The sequence below is a fragment of the Wyeomyia smithii genome, chromosome 1 (assembly GCF_029784165.1).
Source record: "Wyeomyia smithii strain HCP4-BCI-WySm-NY-G18 chromosome 1, ASM2978416v1, whole genome shotgun sequence".
In the NCBI taxonomy this organism is placed as follows: domain Eukaryota; kingdom Metazoa; phylum Arthropoda; class Insecta; order Diptera; family Culicidae; genus Wyeomyia; species Wyeomyia smithii.
The window spans coordinates 79,599,409-79,620,859 of NC_073694.1; the positions used below are offsets into that span (position 1 = coordinate 79,599,409).

Sequence of the window (21,451 nt, forward strand, 5' to 3'; positions counted from 1 at the left end):
TATTCCGATTTTCAGTGATTTTCACCGGATTCATCGATGTTTTACCGAAGTTCTTATAAAAAATTACAGCACAATTTCTGATAAAAATTCTGAGCGCTCAGTAACTTCAACCGAGTTTCGGTTTTACTTCCCGGTAAAATGTTACCGAGATACTCGTTAAAATTTGCCAGTTGTCATAATTTTAATTTTACAGAAACTCCGTACTTTCAACCGAGTTTCGGTTTTACTTCCCGGTAAAATGTTACCGAGATACTCGTTAAAAGTTGACAATTGTCATAATTTTAATTTTATAGAAGCTCGGTAATCTAATATTTTACTGAGATTTTTACCGAGTTCTCCGCTGTTGAAATCTCGGTAAAGCGGTTTACCGTAGTCGGTGAAAAAATCTAAGTGTGTACGACTCCAAAGCCCGAAGACTTCAAAATACCTTCACGCTCACTCTGGATAACCCAAAACTGAGTCAAAACCTAATCGGTTTCGCTAAAACCGTATGTATTCAAAATTGAGTAGAAGTTGTTTTACTCATTTTTGAGTTCCACCGAATGTTATAAAAATTGAGTAAATATTACCCATATTATACCTGATGCGCGATGCGTAAAAGTTACTCATTTTCGACTCAAAAATGAGTACTTTAAGCTTCGATGAGGGAATTTCGGAAAAATTATCATTATTGACTCGATATTATTATACTTTGCATTTTGAATGAATTTTATTTTAAAAGAGGCTTATTTCAAGAAATTTACCTTTGTTTGCCGGGACACGGGAGATCTTTGAATTTATTCGCCGTATATTCAACCAAAGAGTCCTGGTGAAAAAGAATAGTTGGCATTAGTTGCAGTCGATTATTTCAAACTAGTTGAACGTTCCCGGCGATGCTCGGGATCAAAAGTTTCAAAATTAGGAATCATTTTTTATAATTCATTGCATTATTAGCACAACTCACTTCAAAAATATTTCACATCTTATACGTCCATCATCACTTTAAGTACTTTAACATTCTGAGAACGCACAGAACGGAAATACCCATATTGGATTGCATATTTTGATATTTTGGGGATGATTTACAGAAACTGGAAATCGCTATTTCGGATTTCAAAATGACGTATGGAGTTCGGAAGTTTCGGAAGTATTGAAATGGCTGGCCAAATACCACTTCAGATTATTTTCCTGAAACCAGAAGTCGTTATTTTGGAAAATATTATGTGGGGTCATCCCAGTTCCGAATATACCACACTCGGGTGATAACCGGATATTCGTCAATCGTTCACAGTAAAACCTCTTTTTATGTTACTTTTAGAAGTAAGAAATCAAAGTAAGAATAATTTAGCGTGACCATTCATGCTTAGTTCTCCTCTATAATCATATCTAAAAAGATAACATGTGAATTTTATACAACGAAAATGTTTGTTGATGTCCAAGGAACACGTCTGAGAAGAAGTTAACGTTTTAATCCACATAACTACGTAGACATTAAAAAAATTAAACCAATGAAATACGGCCTTTCCTCCAGCCAAATGTCCCAAGATCTAGTTTTGGTAAAAGTAAAAAAGCATTTCGAATCCCGTAATGTGTTACTATTCACGAAACTGAGAAAACATCAGAAATGTAATTTTTTTCTGCTCGGCTCGCACCAAATTACAACATAAATTCTTTTGCAAGAAAATATTTGCAGATGTTGAAGAAACAACGAACATTTTATTAAAACAAAAGTTTAATTTACAGGCGAATTGAGCTCATACTCGAAAAGTCAAAAATTTGCATGTATTATATGTATAATATATATAAATTTAAAAATGAATATTTTAATGTGTTTTTCTGTATGCAGAAAATCATCTTCAAACATACGTCGTTTTTTAAGTAATATCTCAACTTTTAGCAATAAGATACCTATTATTTTTCCTCAAATGTCTTTCCTGAACATTAACAAATATTTCAATAAAGAACAATTACGTATCATAGCCTTGAATTTCGATTTAGAGGCAAATTGAGTTCAAATATTCATGATTTTGCTTGTTTAACGTAGTGTTGTGAATAATATCTCAATTTTCAGTAATCAAAAATCTGTTATTTTTACTCAAAAGTCTTTCCTGAACATAAACAAACATTTTAATGGAAAAAATCATACATCATAGCTTTGAATTAAGATTTAAAGACAAAGTGAGCCAAAATATTCATAATATTGCACGTTTCACTTAGTTTTGTGACTAATATCTTTATTTTCAGTTATCAGATAACTATTATTTCTTCTCGAATGTCATTCCTGAATATCAACGAACATTTTATTGAAAAAATCAAGTGTCGTCGCTTTAAATCAGAATTTTAGAGACAAATTGTGCCTAAAAAGTTATGGTTTTGCATTTTCCATGTGGTTTTGTGGAAAATATTTAAATTTCGAATAATCAGAAACCTATTATTTTTCCCTCAAATATCTTTCACAACACACAACGAACATTTTATTCTAGTAAAAATCACAGATCACTGCTTCGAGTTTTAATTTAGAGGCAAATTAAGCATAAAAGTCATGATTTTACATGTTTCACATAGTTTTGTGAATAATATCTCGAGTTTTAGTAATCAGAAACCTGTTATTTTTTCTCAAATGTCTTTCCTGAACTTTAACCAACATTTTAATAAAAAAGAATCATATGTCATCGCTTTAAATTTTGATTTAGAGGCAAATTTAGCACAGAAAGTCATAATTTTGCATGTTTTACGCAGCTTCGTGAATAATATCTCAAGTTTTAGTAATTAGGTGCCTATTATTTTTTCTCAAATGTCTTTCTTAAACATTAACGAACATTTTAACGAAAAAAGAATCACATGTCATCGCTTTGAATTTTGATTTGGAGACGAATTAAGTATAAAAAGTCATAATTTTGCATGTTTTACGTAGTTTTGTGAATAATATCTCAAGTTTTAGTAATTAGATACCTATTATTTTTTCTCGAATGTCTTTCCTGAACATCAGCGAACATTTTCATGTTAAAAAACATACATGTCACCGCTAATTATTTTTGATTCAGAACGATTCAAAATGATGATGATTACTGTACACCTCAGAGACTGAGTGAATAATATCAATAAGATCAAACGTTACGGAATTCCATTTTTATATAGTAGATTAAGAATTACCTACCGATAACAACTAATTTCAAACATTTCTATTTCCTCCGTTTTTCAGACGGTTTGCTTGGTTTGTTGTTTGCTTTTAATTGCAAAAAAAGTTATTAACAACACGCAAGCACCAGTTACCCAATTTTGAGTAAATTTGCCGCCATGATCAATTTAATTCTACTCATTTTTTGACGTCTTCGAACAACTGAAAAAAATGATTAAAATTCAACTCAGCCGCTGAGTAGCCCAGAGTGAGCGTGTTGGGCACAGATGAATTGTCATTCAGGTCATTCACTGCTACTCGGTATAGGGATGTCAATGTCGCGTTCAGGCAATATTGTTTTCAACCATGCTGATAACATAGATTAGGACTGATATAGCAAAATCATTCATCAGCATCTAGCATTAGAAGTTCTTTCATCAAAACATGCACAAAATACAACTACATCCCTTTTTATATTGGAAATCTTCAAATGCGCAAGCGTTGGCGAACAGGCTTTCGTGAATTTTGTATACTGACTCTCTCATCCGATCGCATACCGAACTAATATCATAGTATAAACAGAGTCAATGCGCGCCAAATACCTTAATACGACTCTATCGTACTGAATAAAGTCTTGAGTTTGTAGTGATTCAAAACATATGTTTAACCCCGAACATTTCCGAAGCTGAGCGCTATGCTCCAATATTAAAATATAGATGTACAAAGGGGTTCGGTTACCAGAAATGTTATGTTTTTTCTCTCACAAGTGATGTACACTAAAGTCGCTTTTTACGCGGGGGATACATGCCGCGTAAATTCCGGAATCCGCGTAAAAAAAACCGCGTAAATTCCGGAATCCGCGTAAAAAAACCGCATAAGTTCCGGAATCCGCGTAAAAAAACGCGTAAATTCCGGAATCCGCGTAAAAAAGCCGCGTAAAAACGCGTAAAAAGCGACCTTAGTGTATTTTTGTAGGAATATTGTTGTAAGTCAAAAACCACGGTGATTGGATACATGAAGATAAAACAAATCTAGGCAAGATAGGTCGTAATCTTCGTAACGAACTCAATCAACCTGACAGGCAAAAGCCAAGAAAATAAATAAATAATCTACCAATAATAAAAATCATTCGTTTGAAAGCGCTTACGAACAGCGCAATCGTTTTTTGGAAGTAAGCAAAAAAGAAAAAATTAAGGAATTACCAGGGGGGATTTACCGCTGTCAAATTTCATATATGTGTGCGTTATCGCAGATCAACTCTGGTCCATGAAGTTTGTTGGTCCATGACGTTTGATAAATTACCAATGTGACGATAATCCATCACCAATTTTCGTTAAAAACTTGTTGCTGTCCCAAAATTTCACTACGGAACGCAGTATTAATAAAAGTTTTCCGCTATTTCTCGAGTTTTGTTAAAAGAAAACGTTCCATTTTACTTCGATCAAAACGACAAAAAATAAAACATACAGACGCCTTGTTGCCAAATGTGCTGGTCACGGTTTCACGATATTTGACAGAAAGATTCCCCCTGGGAATTACTAAGTAAATAAAAAGGTCAAAATATCTATCTGCCTGCACTGATAGTTAAAAGCCATAAAATATTCGGTGTCTGCAACGTCTCCGCCAAGGATACGCGAGCGGTCGCTCAGTTGATGCTATGATGGCTATCTGAGTGGTTGTGTCGTATTAGAACGGAGTAATTTTACCGAGATATACCGGTTAAAATCATGTGTGTCGGTTAGATTGCGTTGTGATAATGCTTGAAGTTCCCAACTAGGATATACCACTAATGCGAATGTCGCGACGAATAATATTTCTTAATTTATGATTCACTTATTATACTAGTGCAACGACTCGAGGATATCTGAAATCCTGATCAAAAATTGTGTGTGATAGTGAGCTAATCAATAATGGCTGATGGTTTCCAATAATTTATCAACAGCGTATCTGTAGAAACGTCATTAGCCAAAAGAGTTTTGTTCACGTATCTTGAACAATTTTTTTTAGTAGAAGTACTAGAAGCTGTTTTGTGCAAAACAACTATCGGACTAACTTTGTAAAAAAATTACATCTGTGTTACTGAATAGCTGAAATAGTAAGTCCATAGTTCAATTTTGGTTCACAATAGCTTTTCTGCTGTTTAATCTGGGCTCACCTTCAAAACGAACATTATTATTCATGGAAGGAATTCAAACAAAACTGCTAAGCATGATATCTCGAGCATTTCTCTCCGCCAGCACACGTACATTGGGGAATCAGCGTGGAGGGAGGCGTATTGATGTATTGATACCGATGCTGTGTTCTCATTTGTCTCACAGCTTGACGCCTATTTCATTTATTCTCAATGTACAAACGTGATCTCTCGCACTTCCTTTCTAAGTCTGAACAAATATTTTCACGTTTGTAACTTCTCCAGCTGGATGCGCAAATTTGTTGAGAGGTTTCAAGTACCATGATTATCTATAGCAAAACTTTTTGGCATACTGTGTAAGCATAAATACAAATTTACAAAGTTTGAATGATGGAAAGCCAGTAAATTTGATTTTTGGTATTAATTAACGGATACGTTTGTCGACAGTGGCGTAGCGTGACCGGGTGACATCCGTGGCGAAAAATTTGGGTGTCACCCCTATCAGGTTATAGTGAAATCGTTTTGTTATCAAAAATTGTGAGGGCTAGCACGTTTGTTTTCAATTGAAAAACAAGGTTGAAAATGTACTCTTAGTAGCAAATTTATATTATTACGACCTCCACCTAATTGATAGTTAATCTTAATCACCCTTTTGAAAGTGATACGTATGAAAATTTTCCCCGTGGGTGACATCCCTAGAGGGTGACCCGGGGCGGACTGCCCCCGCTCCCCACGTTACGCCAGTGTTTGCCGATAACGTTTTTTTCAATGTTTAACAGTTTAGGTGATGAAAACAACTCATGTTTACAAGTTACGTTTATTTGATAACATCTTTTTTTTTTGATTATTTTACGTTCATCTTATTTTCAAGAGATGTGTGAAAACTTGCAACCGTCATTTAACAGTAAGTGGTAATGCTCCCGCTATGTGGCGCTCGCATCACTTAAAAACCAAGCACAGATATCGATAAAATATTGATACAGCAATATGCAGTGCAACTGGGGCACCACAAGACAAATGTCGTTAGTGTATTAATGTATTTGGACTCAAATTTTTACACACGATTTTCAAATTCCTTCATATGAACATGAATGTCTGTTCTCTGTGATTGAAGTATAAAATATGAAATTTGGCGTAATGTTAGTACTTGAGGAATAGCGAAATGACTCTTAATTTCGAACAGTTCAATCACGAGCGATACCGGGAACGTTCAAATAGAACGATATCACATTTGAATTATGTTGAGGCTTGTCGATCAAAGCAGGTATAGTTTTAAATAGTCTTTGAATTTCTTTTCTTTCTATAATTTTTGAGCCACATATCAAATTGTTATGAAGTTTGTTACTTGTAAGTTGACTCGTTCGTATGACACTAGTTATGTTCAAATAAGTCGTGTAATCTTTGAGATAATAGACTTTTGTTGTTTTATTAACAATTTAACCCTCTAGTGCCCAAATTAATTTTTAGAAGGACTTCGAAAAGATCACTATGAAGCTATATAAACATTTTTTAAGTTCTTATTGAAGCTTTTTAAAGGTTCACCTGAAGACCGTCTGAAGGCGGCACTGGGCACTAGAGGGTTAATACATAACGGTTGCTTAGATTCGATTATAATCAAATGAAATGGGAACGTATAGGGCAGCCAAACTTTGAAACCGCGTGTTCAATCATAATTCATCAGTTAATCCTTAACTAGCCCGTTCATATGATAATAATATGGATCAAATCGGTTGTGAAGTTTCTCAGATAATGAAGTTTCGTGACTTTCACATGTCGATACATTACAGACGAAGTTACTGTCCGATTACAGTAAAATTCAATAGAGTGTTATGAGGCAGCTAGACTTTTCATTTTACACTAATTTTGTGGAAATCGGCTCAGTCATCTCTGAGAAAAGTGAGTGAGTCCATGTAGTCTTCGGAATATGTTCCTTTTCATAGCTGGATTTCACATTTTTCAACATAACAGGCAAAGTAATAGTCGATTGCAAAACATGGGGTAATTAGACCTTCCATTTGACACTGATTTTATGAAAATCGGTCCAGCTATCTCTGAGAAACATGAGTGAGATTAAACAGTCTTCAGAACATGCCTCCGATCATTATTCTACTCTCTGGTGCGATCTGTCCTTGAAACAAACTCCGTAGTGTGGTGTCCATTCAACGCAAACTGGATTGCAAGAATTGAATCCGTGCAAAGGAAATTTGTACGGTACGCTTTACGTTTTCTTCCGTGGCGAGACCCGCAGCAGCTACCGGCGTACTTGGATCGCTGCCAGCTTTTGGGCATGGAAACACTGCAGCAAAGACGTTTCGATACACAGGCTGTGTTTGTCTTCAAAATTTTAACCGGTGAAATCGACGCCCCGAAAATTCTGCAGCAGTTAAATTTATATGCTCCGGAAAGGCCTTTAAGGCGGAGAAACTTTCTATCGCTACCGCATCGCACTGCATCATATGGGCAACACGACCCCGTTCGTTTCATGTCAGCTAGCTTCAACGTCGTAGCAGATTCATTCGATTTTAACATCTCAGTAACAACATTCAAACAAATTCTTCGTAGACGACAGGTTTAATTGTTTTTGAAGCGTGTTTCAATTGTTTTTAAAGTGTTTCTAATCGTTTGTAAATATTAATTAGCATTTAGTTAGTAATATATATTATCATTAAGACCACCAATATGTCAGATGATTTAACAATAAATAACAAATAACAAATAACACCTTTCTCTTCATACCTTTTAAACCACAAGTTAAATCTTTATAAAATTCAAAAGTTAAGGGTATTTCAGGTAGCTCGTTCATTTGAAACCAATTTGGTTCAAATCGGTTGTATAGTTTTCGAGATAATGATGTTTCATGATTTATACATTTTGATACATAACCTCTAAACTAAAAATCCGATTACAATAAAATTGGATAGCGTCTTATGGAACAACAAAACCTTTCACTTGCATTTGATTTAATGAAAATCGGTCCAACCTTCTCTGAGAAAAGTGAGTGAAAATAAAAAGTTGCCCATACACACACACTTACAGAAAATGCTCAGCTCGTCGAGCTGAGTCGAGTAATATATGCCATTCGGCCCTTTTATATCTTCGGTTTTGCAAGTGATTTCCGGCTTTGAACCAAAACCTCTTATATAGATTTGAGGAGCATAGTAATCTCGCTTTGTCCATATTTGACTGAATATCAGAAGAAGTCAGAGGTTTTCAGTTTTTCGCGAAATTTTCACTAGGTAGCCATTTGTATTAACCCTCTCTTTACCATGGTTACTCTAAAGCATCATAGGTTTGGATGCAAAAAATCTTCAGAAATATTTACCAATCTGTGAATACCCCGAGAACCCAGAGTCGAGGAATCACTCAACACGCTCCGGGATTACCAAGTGCGTCTTACCTCTTCGACTAGCAGCAAACGAAAGAGCCGATGCTTCGTGTCGCACGAGGAACGCGATTGCTATGATGTCATACGAAGTTGGATTAAAGGGTGACGCGTAACAGGTATCACATGCAGTGTTGCCGAAGTGACTGAGCTGCCACACATTTCCCCCCTACCTCATAACAATAAGTCAAGAATAAAACTTTTTGGGAAAGAAATTATGGATTTATTAGTTGCCCTAAATCCAGAACAGCTATCCGGTACTGACTGCGATTAAAGTTAGTCTCCATTTCACAAATGGTGTGCTTATGAAAAATATTCTAAAATTATACCTGCCAGTTTTCCGTTAAGTGAATATAATTTCTGAGATACTCTGGTGTCCGCTTCTCTCTAGTGGGACGTCGTACACGTGATTGTGGTGCTTCAGTTAGTGTTGGGTTGGGCTTCACCGTTTTGGGCGCCGGGGGTTGAGTGGTATCAGGGTTTCCGCTTGATCGATCAGGATCTGCTGATTCCGTCTTTTCTTCATCTTGTCTCCAGTCATGGACTTTCTTGGTCTGCGACACATGTCTTTTGAGCGTCTGGCCGTTGGTATCGCTGAGGACCAACATGCCGTTCTTCTCCTCTACCACAGTGTATCTACGGGTATAGAATCGTGATTCTGCTTTAGCACGGAATTGCCGCTCGACCACAACTGTGTCACCTGGTTTGACTCGGCATCGTCGTGCTCCTCGCCTTATATCTTCCTGCTGCTTTGCTAACAACTTGGATTCCCGGTCTCTTGTGTTCAACTGGTCATCATCGAAAGAAGCTTTCTCCCGAGACAGCAAGGGGAGTCCTCGCTTTATCTTCCTTCCCATCATGACTTCTTCCGGTGGTATTTTGGTGACTGAATGGGCAGCCGCGTTGTACGCCTGCACTGCAGCCTGTAACTCATCGACGTAGCTCGTTGCGTTCATTGAAGCTGCGGTCATCGCTTTATTGACCAACTTCATGCAATTTTCCACCAATCCGTTTTGTTGGGGGTACAACGGTGTGGAAAAGATTACGTTGATATCCCGCTCAAGGCAGTACCTTCTATAATCTTCGCCATTAAAAGGGGGTCCGTTATCGGGTTTCAAGTTTTGAGGGTAACCTTCCTTCGCGAAAATAGAATCCAATACTCTCTTAGTGTTTTCAAAGCTCGTCGACTTTACCGGTTTCGCAATCACGTACCGAGAACGGTAGTCGACAACGACGAGGATTGAGATACCACCGTATTTTAAGTATGGTCCATTGAAATCGACCGCTATCGTTTCCCAGACTGTACTCGGTGTAAAAACCTCGCGCCATTGGGGTTGGTTTTTCCGGTTTTCCGTTAGTCGCACAAACCACGCATGAGTCCACCCATGCTTCAGCGTCTTTAGCCATACCAGGCCACCAAACGCGTTCCCTCAAGATATTCTTGAATTTGGCCGCTGATGGGTGACCTTCGTGGGCGACAGTTAAAGTTTTCCGGCGGAGATTTTCTGGGATAACTGCGCAACCAGTTTTCACTAGAATTCCTTTCCTCACAACTAAATCGTTGCTCAAAGTTTCAAAGCGCTTCAGATGTTTCGGCCAAACTCCCGCCCAACAGCATCCACAACCTGTAAAAGTCGTGGAGACGAAGTTTCCTGTTATTAATCTTATAAGCATCTTTGTATGAATTTAGCTCTTGAAGAAGTTTATCCACAACGGTCGCTGTTCGAACCTCCTCTTCCGTTAAGAATCTCGTTATCACGTTAAGAAGCTTACTTGGTTTGATTCGATGGAGGCTATCTCCCAAAGGGCTTACGTCTTCCTCGAAAGGTTCATCCTGCCCCTCGTATAACCGTGAAGACGGATCAGCGATATTGTCTTGACCTCGCACGTATTCCACTTTGAAGTTGTAAGGGCTCAACCTTAGAGCCTAGCCATCAGCGCGGTTTAAAGCCCGTTTAGTATCTTCTCGCAGCCGATTCAAAATGAATGTAAAGCCCTGTGCATCCGTACGGAGCGTAAAAGGTCTTCCGAGAAGGAAGTAGGCGAAGTGCCCAAACGGCCCCCAGAGCCTCACGTTGGTTTTGTGGGTATCGCTTTTCAGTGAGCGTAAGAGCTTTCGATGCGAAGCTTATGATACGGGAAGGACAGTTCTTATCCTCCTGAATAAGGACAGCACCCAGAGCGTTCGGTGATGCGTCCGTATAAAGAATCGTTGATTGTTCGTCCGAGAAATATCCGAGCGTCGTCGTACATTGCACAATTTGTTCCTTTAATCGTTCAAAGGCTTTTGTCTGCTCGTCACCCCAGGACCACGAGTTGGTTCGGGTAACCACCCACAATGGACTTGCCGTATCAGCGAAGTTATCAATATACGGACTTACAAAACTGGCCAGCCCCAAGAAGCTGCGAAGCTCTGAAACCGTGGAAGGAGTCCTAAATCTGCGAATGTCCTTTATTTTGTTTTCATCTATGTTAAAGCCGTTGTGACCAAGGAATTTTAGTCGGGTCTTATCAAACTCGCTTTTATCCGTGTTGATGGTAAGGTTGTTTGCTCGCAGTATTCTTAAGACTTCCGCCACGGTCTTACGGAGGTCCTCCAAGTTTTTGGCAAAGATGAGGATGTCATCTATGTAGATTATGACGTTATCTACGCCACCAAAAATCCGCGACATTTCTCGCTGGAATAACTCCGGGGCGCAGTTCACCCCAAACATTAGTCGAGTGAACCTGAACATACCGTCTTCTGTTAAGAAAGTAGTCAGGTCTTTCGATTCTTCGTGGAGTTCCAGGTGGTAAAAGGCGTTCGTCAAATCTAATTTCGAGAAAAATTTCGCTCCGTGCAGTTTCAGCTTCATTTCGTCCAACAACGGTAAACGAAAGTACTCTCGCTTTATTGCGCGATTTGGAGCCCGCATGTTGACGACGAGACGGAAGTCTCCCTTACCTTTATTAATGATGAGAAACAGAACATACAATGCTATCCTTACCCTTAGCTACCGCAGACATTCCGCTAATCCAGTCCGGAGCTTTTGTTACGCGCTCAATGATGCCTCGTTCTTCCATCTCTTGAAGTCTTAGTCTAGCGCTGGCTCTGTACGCCGCAGGCACACTAAACTAAGCGTTTTTCACCGGAGGGATCGACTTGTCTACGCTGAATTTTACCAAAATGTCCGGCACCTTCGGAAATGTACTTATTGGTTCCAATAAATCGCAGCTATTGACGTTTATGCCCAGTTTAAGTAGCTTTAATTCACCAGATGTAGAGCGACCAAGAAGTGAACACCGGCCATCCTCAACGACTAAGAAGTCAGCCATAACAGATGGTTTGTTGCAGCCAACAACCTCGATTTTTGTCCTTAATCTATAGGAAACTTCAATCGGGTTATTTGATGCATATGATCGCAGCTGTTCGTTATCAGGCGAATCAAAAACTTCCAATTTTGCTTGGCCTGATTCAAATTCGTTTTTTAAACGTTGCCAATCATCACCCCCAATAATATTAGCGTCGGCACCCGAGTCTATCAGAAAACAGATGGGTTTCGACGACCCTAGCCGGCAATCTATAAGCGCATCAGGGAAAGACAGGGCATTTATGTGCTGGAATCAAAACAATAAAAATCAACTTAGTTTTTAAATGAAAAACTGTTTTAATTCATGTCGTCTCTCAAAAAATAGATGAGTTAGTCGGTCTTCAGAACTCAATCTTCATTTACCTTTTTATCGTTTTCTTCGTCCGTCCACACGGGCTCGCTGTCGCGCTTGACTTGGATGTTGACTTGGATGTTGAACGACGACCAAAACCCCGTTGTCTGCTCTCGTTCTCCTGCCGTTGTTTTTTTGAATCCGACCAGCCACTAGTGCTACTTTCATTTCGGCGTTTCCCCTGTAGCCGATTGCTAGTTGACGGTCTTTGGCTAGCTGATCCAGTCTACTCTGCATCTCCTCTATTTTCCGTATGTATTCACAATTTTCATCGTGGGTTGATTGACTCGCCTTTTTGCCTGCCGTGGTACTCTCACAGGTGTCTTGCCTTACGTTCGTCGCAGTGACAGCTGGCTCTCCTGGAGACCAACGGTCATCGTTGTGCGCTCCGTGATTCGTGCTTTTGGGACTATTCTGTACCTCCTGCTCATTGCAACTTGTCTCATACAATAACCATTCTTCGCGGGGCTCAACCTCATGTGAATCGCTAAGGTATTCGGGAGCTCGAACATATTTTCCGCCGGTAGACATTCTGTTTGGTTTAGCGAAGTAACAACTATCAAATCTGTAATACAGACACAGTAAGAAATGGTATAAGCAACATTCTTGTCTAGAATTGATTTGCTATAAAATACTGCTACCAGCTAATTGACTACGGGAAAGCAGATTATGTTACGTAATCTGATGTACTGAAGCTTATAGTTATCTACTGTAAGCATTGACAATCAATAAAGTATTCCACATCGTATGTAACAACAATCTCGGCCATCTTGATCTATTAAATAAAAATAATTAACAATCGCGGCCGTCCCGGTCCGCTCCAAGATCAACCATCGCGGCCGTCCCGGTCCGCTCCCAGATCAACCATCACGGCCGTCCCATTCCGCTCCCAGATCAACCATCGCGGCCATCCCAGTCCGCTCCCAGATCAACCATCGCGGCCGTCCCAGTCCGCTTCCTGATCAACCATCGCGGCCATCCCAGTCCGCTTCTAGGTCAACAATCGCGGCTTTTCCAGCCCGCTTCCGAATCCACAGTCGCGGCCGTCCCGGTCCGCTTTCAGTTCAATAAAATATGGCCGTCCCGGTCCACTTCCGAGGCCAGGAATCGTGGTCTTATTTTTAACCATCAAACGTAACCATCACGAAGATTCACGGTAAATAGATCTTTGTTTCTCTTGTTCCGTATGTGATTATCCAATTCTTCTACACCCTATCGAAACCGGACTAAATAAACGAAGAAATAAAAGACTTGCAGAAGCTAGGCTGCACACGAAACGAATGCACTCTCGAATAAAAAAAAAACTTTTGGAAAGCGAGCTAGAATATCACGTATAACTAGAATCCAGTACACAGTATCACCCGAGCACGTTTCTTTTTTTTTCTCCTTGTCGAACCTTTTTCTTCAGCCACCGAGCAGTGCAAATGCCACGACTGCCGCCATTTGCCTTTTTGTTTTATCTTCTGTTGTTTGCCATTTTGGGTTTAATTTCACTTAAATATATATGTATATTTTTGCATGTTGAGTGATTCCTCGATAAGAATACTGATCCAAAAAGATTCTCTACTGAAAATGCAACAGTCTGGCAGGATCGCCAATGTGAATACCCCGAGAACCCAGAGTCGAGGAATCACTCAACACGCTCCGGGATTACCAACAGGGTTGCCACGTTTATATCTGTATTTTTCTTTGAAAATATCTGTGTATCTGTATCACGGGCAAAATAATCTGTATTAAAAATCTGTATCGAGCAAACTCAGAATGTTGGATGGAGAAAAATTTACTTGCAGAACATATTTCAACAAATTCATTCTTCTCTACGTTATGTTTATACAGGTTTTCGTTATATTTATTTTTTCAAGTTCTCGTTAATTTAATATCAGTATCTCCTCCTTGGTCTGCAACGTAGCTTTCAGCTTTTAAAATTGTGATCATTAGCTTTTTCTGGTTTCAACTATATATTAAAAGTATGCGTTCTAAACAAGCAGAAGAGTGGGATTAAAAAAAAAAATCTCACAATTGATCTGTAATGGAAACTTGAATTACCATTCCGCCTAATGGTGTTCAACAGCGCAGACTAAGTTAAGTCATTTGTTTCAATGAATCTTCCGGCCAGAAAAATTTTTTTTTCTCAGCGTGCGAAATTCGTTGGGCAGCCCTTATCAGTCAGTTATTGTTACGAATTTGGGGAATTGTCGCATCAAATCGTTTAAATTTTCCAATTTCACGAACGCTTTGAGATTACTTAAAGCTGCCATTTTTACAACAGTATCGGTGAATTACACGGCACCTCTTTGCAATTTGTTTTAATACGAATTTTGAATAGAAATCCTGACACGTTCATTTTCGCGCTTCGTTCAAGTCACATTCCATTTTTTCTTCATCGATACCTACATAATCCATAATCAAATTCTACCTTTGAAATTGATTTCAGTTCGTCGGTATAGCAAAAAAAATCTGTAAGATCTGTATTTTAGGCAATAATCTGTAATTCTGTAATACAGACTCTGTATTGCTTTTTCAGTTCAAAAATCTGTAAAATACAGAAAAATCTGTATATGTGGCATCCCTGATTACCAAGTGCGCCCTACCTCTTCGACTAGCAGCAAACGAAAGAGCCGATGCTTCGTGTCGCACGAGGAACGCGGTTGCTATGATGTCATACGAAGTGGGACGCGTAACCAGCGTTGCCAGGTCATTTTTCAAAAAATCTGGAAAAGGCAAAAAAAAATCTGGAAAAAATCTGGCAGTCTTTTCGTGGGGTGAAAGCTAAATTTTTCGAATAAAAGTCTTGGGGTACGCAAAATTTTAAGTGACAAAATTGCAAAATTTCGCGCCAAATTTGAAGTGATGACCTTTTTGCGGAACAGAGAAAATAAAATCTGGATAAAATCTGGATCATCCATGAAAAATCTGGATAATTGGACATCAAAGCTGTCTACCTGGATTAATGTTCAAAAATCTGGATAATCCAGATTAATCTGGATACCTGGCAACGCTGCGCGTAACAGGTATCACATGCAGTGTTGCCGAAGTGACTGAGCTGCCACACACAATCCTACTCAAAATGCATAAATATGTTCTTGAACAATCAGTATATTGTTCATGAATATGTTCATGCATTTTAAGTAGCATTGATAAATATTTCGAAAGACTTTTCGCATCTAAACCTATGGTGCTCTAGAGTAACCATGGTAGAGAGAGGGTTAAGTGTTTTTTCTATGATAAGATTAACGCAATTAGGAGAAGTTTTGTGTTTAGTAAAAAGTTTACCAGAATACATATGTGATAAAAAAATGAAAAAAAAAATAGATTTGGTTTGGCTGCAATATGCTTTTTATGGTATGTTATGTTATGTTTTTTACGTTAAGTGTCTGACGAAGCTACAATTCACCCTCAGGGTTGCCACACTCAAATCTGTGTTTTCCCTTGAAAAAATCTGAGCATCTTTACCTGGAACAAAAATATCTGTAAAAAAAATCTGTATTGTTTAAACATAAAGAACTTTGTATTTTTTAAGTTTTTATGGTACATAAACAAAATTTTCAGCTTAAAACGTGTGAGGAGTTGAAAATATGTTCAATTTGCTTAATATTTAATGAAATAAAATTTGGATTGTTTTTAAAAATTAATGTCAATTTCGAAAAATCTGTAAATCTGTAATTTTCGACAAAAAACTGTATATACAGATTCTGTATCGTTACATCGGCCAAAAATCTGTAAAATACAGATTAATCTGTACATGTGGCATCCCTGTTCACACTGCCAGCAAGGCTCACCCACCCTCCTACCACTCACTTGTCGCAATGTCAGCTGGACCGTGGTTTCAGTTCGAGAACAATTGATTGCCGCCCGATTTGCGCCCAATATAAGTATTGAAAAAGTGGATTTTCCCATATTTCCCAAATCGGGCGCAAATCGGGCTTTTCACCGATTGATCTGAAAGGTTACACAGTTGTTATGGGACCCATAAGGAACACGAAAAGTATTAGTTTTTGTCCCACCCTAATGTTCATATGTGTGTGAATGTTATATTTTGAATGTTCGATATAGTTGCGCTGTTGGCTACCAAAAGTTTGTTGTTTAGAATGAATGACAAATCCAGCAGAAATTATCAAGGTGTATTTTTTAGTTTTTTTTTGTGAATAAGTTCTCTAGAGATGTCAAGTTGGCTCTTAAAAAAATATCAATACATGATATTTGTAGGAAATTTTCCTGGGAAAAACTCTTCTGAATACCGTAAGGCGCTACGATGCTTGTAGAAACAGCTATTCACCCCAAACTGATTGAATGTCTGACGTACGGCTCACCATTGAAATTTTCCAGCAACACTGCTACACTGCTAACTAACACTGCTTAATAGCGAATTTCTTTAATCCACTGTGTGCGGGCATAACTGCCGAGAAATAATGAAACGTCATCGCCATTTAAGACGCAAGTAAGAAAGAGATGCCAGATAATTGTTTACGAACTTAGCACGTGCGGTGGTGGGTTGAAGCTGACAAATTTTACAGTGCGCTCCGGGCAGCACGGCAGGTCAAAATTGTGCAACTTTCGATTGCCGCTGCTACAAACCACCATGAAAATACCTTCACTGTTTGAGAACACATCTTACCTCTGGGACTGCCTGTGAACGAAAGAGGCCGATGCGAGAAGACGAGGTGCTTCGTTAGTGCCGAATGAGGCGAATGCGTTGGTGTGTGTGCTAACACCTTATAACGTATCATGCGCTCTAGTCGTGTTTATACATTGCTGCAGAAGGGCTGTTGAGTCATGATCGATGCCAACATATGATTATGGTTGATTCGGCGGTTGGTTGTCTTGCCCGTGTCCCACATCTTCCCTCTTCTCAAAAAAACAAGAAAAAAAAACAAGAAGAGTTTCTTAACAATTTATTTGATTCGTTACACGGGATACCCCTAACTAAGCAACTGAATACAAGATTAACAAAAAAAAAAATCATTCTGAGGATCTTCTATCTAACGTTTCCAGTTCACAAATTCGCTCATATTCCGCCAGGTTAGCCGGCGGCTTTCGATCCCGAACCGAACGACGAAGTTTTGCATCGCCCGAGGTATCACCTTCACTGTTGTTGCTGTCAACTGCGACGTCAGCCTTTGGTAAAGACTCACCATTGCTTTATTTTTTGACCTTACAGGTTTAACTGACATGACGTCGTAATATTTTCCCCGCATCATCGCACATAACAAGATTACCATTGTCTTCTTCCATTACGGGTCAACCCTCGCATCTCCTTTTGCCCGAGCTGTTCGCTCAGCAATAACGACGTCACCAGGCTTGACACGACACTCTTTCGCCCCTCGGAGATTATCCTTGTATTCTTTGGCTAGCAACTTAGCTCTACGATCCCTTGCATTGAGCAAGTCAACATCATGATCCGTACTCCCTCCGACAAGCAATGGCAACCGGCGCCTGATTTTGCGCCCCATTAGAACTTCTTCGGGAGGTACCCTTGTTACGCTGTGGGCCGCCGCGTTGTGTGCCTCAACTGCAGCTTGCAGTTCTTTCACGTAGCTAGTTCCAGAAGAAATCGCTGTGGCCATCGCCTTGTTGACAAGTTTCATATAGCCCTCAACTAGGCCATACTGCTGCGGGAAGAATGGAGTACTAAAAATTGTATTTATGCCTCTATCACTACAAAATTGTCTATACTCTTCACTATTAAACGGAGGACCGTTGTCTGATTTTATGTTCTGGGAATATCCTTCTCTCTCGAATATTTGCTCCAAAACGTTTTTTAGGTGATCAAAGCTTGTGGATCTGACCGGTTTTGCTATCAAGTAACGGGATCTAAAATCCACAACGACCAAAATTAATATTCCATTCAACTTAGCGTATGGACCATTAAAGTCCAACGCTATTGTTTCCCATGCTGACTTCGGAGTAAACGTACGTCTCATTGGCGTGGGTCTTTCCGGTTTGCTAACGCAATGCTTGACATGTTTCTACCCATTCATCAGCATCTACTGTCATACCCGGCCACCAAACTCGTTCACGCAGAATACTTTTGAGCTTCGCAGCCATGGGGTGACCGCTGTGAGCGACGTCAAGCGCTCTCTTGCGAAGCGATTCAGGAATTACTGCACAGCCCCTTTTAATGATGATACCGTTACAAACCGACAACGCATCCGCTACAGACTTAAATTTGCTCAGAGAGGTGGACCAAGTTCCTGTTTCAAGGGCCAGCATGACTTCTTTCAGATCTTTATCCTTCGCAGTTGCTTCTCGTATTTCAGCTTCTGTTAATATCCTAATCGAGTATACTTCGATAGTTGCTACCTCCCATGGACTAGAGATTTCGTCGAACGGCTCATCATGTTCGTGATTGTACAGTCGAGACGAGGGATCTGCTATGTTATCGCGCCCACGAACATACTGTATCTCGTAATCGTAGGGACTCAGTCGTAACGCCCAACCATCCGCTCTTGTCAGCGCCCTCTTCGAATTCTCACGCGAACGGTTGAGTATGAAAGACACCCCTTGTGCATCCGTACGTAGCACGAAATGACTAAGACGAAGGAAGTACGAGAAGTGCTCGATTCCCCACACGGCGCCTAACGCTTCCCGTTGATTCTGAGCATATCGTCTCTCAGTAGAAGTCAAAGTCTTTGAAGCGAAACTTATTATACGGGAGTGTCCACGGCTGTTCTCCTGGACAAGTACGGCCCCTAATGCATTAGGTGATGCATCCGTGTAAAGGATTGTCCTGTCCTTTTCCGCAAAATACCCCAGAGAGTGAACACACTGCACAATCCTGTCCTTTACGGCTTCAAATTCTTTTCTTGCTGCGGGCCCCATTTCCAGGATTTTGTGGTTGCCACTGACCATAGCGAAGCTGTAATTTGCCCGAAATTCGGAATGTAAGGACTGATAAACGACGCCAATCCTAGAAAAATTGCGAAACTCCGACGCAGTACTGGGACTTCTGAAGCTTTCAATACTTTTTACTTTTTTCTCATCCACGTGGAAACCCTGTTGGTCCAGTTCGTGGCCTAAAAATTTGATGTGGGTTCTATCAAACTCGCACTTACTAATATTCAAAGTTAAATTATTCTTCCTCAATATTTGCAAAACTTTGGATACAGTTTTCCTTAACTCTTCCAGGGTCGCTGCAAATATAAGGATGTCAACAATATAAACGATGACATTCTCGATGTCCTTTAGAATTTGTGTCATTTCACGCTGGAACACTTCCGGCGCACAATTAACCCCAAACATAAGGCGCTTGAAACGATACATTCCGCATTCTGCTAAGAATGTGGTCAGTTCTCGTGATGCTGGACTAAGCTCAAGATGATAATAGGCGTTACTCAAATCCAGCTTGGAGAAATATTTGGCTCCGTGGAGCTTTACCTTCATCTCATCGATGAGAGGCATGGGGAAATATTCACGCTTGATTGCTCTGTTGGCAGCTCACATATTGACTACTAATCGAAAGTCGTTCGTCCCCTTGGGGACGGCCGACATACCGCTGATCCAACTGGGAGTCGAGGTCACTCTCTCTATAATTCCGCTTCGTTCGATTTCTAGCAGCCTATGTCTAGCACTTTCTCGGTAGGCAGCGGGGACGTTGTAGTATGCGTTGCGAACTGGGGAACAGATTTACTGACACTGAATTCTACCATGACACCAGGCATCTTCGGAAACACGACGCTTTCACGTTTTTGTTCACAGTTTTTTTTTTATTCTCGCTTATTTTCCGTCGGTCTAGTTCCGCCACTGTTGTGGCCAATCACCGACGCTTAGGGAGGCGACTCCACACCCAGAACCCTAACTCACGACCCGTTTATTAACGGACCGGCGCCAACGGCTTTACTTCCTCATGCGATGGAAGGCGTGATCCCAGAGATTTTCCGCCTCAGAAAATCTCCCGGTGTCGGCTAGGATTGAATCTAGACCAGTTGGGTTGGTTGTGAGTGGATCACGCCACCTCACAACCATCGACACCTATGTCGGCGGTGGGATTCGAACCCAGGCGTCGAGCGTGGTTGGCGGAGACGTTACCAACCACACTAGGCCCCCGCTCTTTGTTCACAGTTGTTGATGTTGATTCCAACGGCTAACAGTCCCAGATCACTCGCGGTCGAACGACCCAGCAAAGATCGGAGCCCATCCTTTACTACAAGCAAATCTGCTGGTATGTCCGCAACATTACACCCAGCAACCGTTACGGGAGCTCTGGAAGTACAATCTATCTTCATAGGCTTACTTGTCGCATAAGGGCAAACACTCTTCCCGTTCAAACCATTAGTGTATTCAAGCGTTGTGACATCTAGCTTGTGATCCCGTTCCAACCGTTGCCAATCACTGCCGCCAATCACATTGACATCTGCTCCAGAAACCACTAGAAACTCAATGGGCCATTGGGAAGTACCAACTTTGCACTTGATCAGTACATCTTGGAGGGAGAGAGCGTTCACTTGTTAAAAAAAATGATAAAGCGGTCGATAGAGATCAAACAAAGTCGACCTTATTTTCTAAATCGTTACAACTATATTACATTTAGTGATCGATTTTTACCTCATTATGATGTTTCTGATCGCCGCTGTTTCCTTCTCGTTGATCAGAACACATTTATTGCAAACCCGTGAGAGTGCCGGACAGGTGTTGTTACGGTGAGTAGTATAATAACACCGTGAATACCGAGCTCGTCGAGCGGGGGCCTAGTGTGGTTGGTAACGTCTCCGCCAACCATGCTCGACGCCTGGGTTCGAATCCCACCGCCGACATAGGTGTCGATGGTTGTGAGGTGGCGTGATCCACTCACAACCAACCCAACTGGTCTAGATTCAATCCTAGCCGACACCGGGAGATTTTCTGAGGCGAAAAATCTCTGGGATCACGCCTTCCATCGCATGAGGAAGTAAAACCGTTGGCGCCGGTCCGTTAATAAACGGGTCGTGAGTTAGGGTCCTGGGTGTGGAGTCGCCTCCCTGGGCGTCGGTGATTGGCCACAACAGTGGCGGAACTAGACCGACGGAAAATAAGCGAGAATAAAAAAAACACCGAGCTCGTCGACCTGGAGTGTGGGATGAGTTTCCGCGAGGCGTTGAGACTCGTGGCATACTCCGATCGGTCGAAAAGGTTCGTCTGCGTTTCAAAACGGGTGCTGGTGAAG

At 40.4% G+C, this 21,451-nt stretch overlaps 2 protein-coding genes across 4 annotated transcripts in view; one reads left to right on the top strand and one right to left on the bottom strand.

Annotated features, from left to right (window-relative positions):
- The first annotated feature begins 4,722 nt into the window (after nucleotides 1–4,722).
- The window catches only part of LOC129718903 (uncharacterized), a 106,471-nt gene continuing 89,742 nt past the window's right edge, over nucleotides 4,723–21,451 (top strand). For 2 of the 3 annotated variants that reach the window (XM_055670124.1, XM_055670122.1), the window contains exon 1: nucleotides 4,723–5,192. The gene's annotated coding sequence lies outside the window, so the exon portion shown is untranslated. The remainder of the gene's footprint in view (nucleotides 5,193–21,451) is intronic. The other variant, XM_055670123.1, reaches the window with a different exon arrangement.
- On the bottom strand, nucleotides 8,934–11,673 carry LOC129716868 (uncharacterized protein K02A2.6-like). Its single transcript, XM_055666711.1, has 4 exons — nucleotides 11,598–11,673; nucleotides 10,685–11,554; nucleotides 9,823–10,235; nucleotides 8,934–9,746 (listed from the first exon to the last, which is right to left on the bottom strand). The coding sequence occupies exons 1-4, from the start codon at nucleotides 11,671–11,673 to the stop codon at nucleotides 8,934–8,936; spliced, it is 2,172 nt and encodes a 723-aa protein (XP_055522686.1).

What these genes read in the sequence shown, in the direction of transcription:
- LOC129716868 (XM_055666711.1), bottom strand. Translation starts at nt 11,673, where the DNA reads ATGGAAGAACGAGGCATCATTGAGCGCGTAACAAAAGCTCCGGACTGG. An exon ending in AATGTCTGCGGTAGCTAAGG is followed by an intron (nt 11,555 to 11,597) that starts GTAAGGATAGCA and finishes TCATTAATAAAG; the next exon opens with GTAAGGGAGACTTCCGTCTC. An exon ending in GTTGTCGACTACCGTTCTCG is followed by an intron (nt 9,747 to 9,822) that starts GTACGTGATTGC and finishes ATTTTCGCGAAG; the next exon opens with GAAGGTTACCCTCAAAACTT.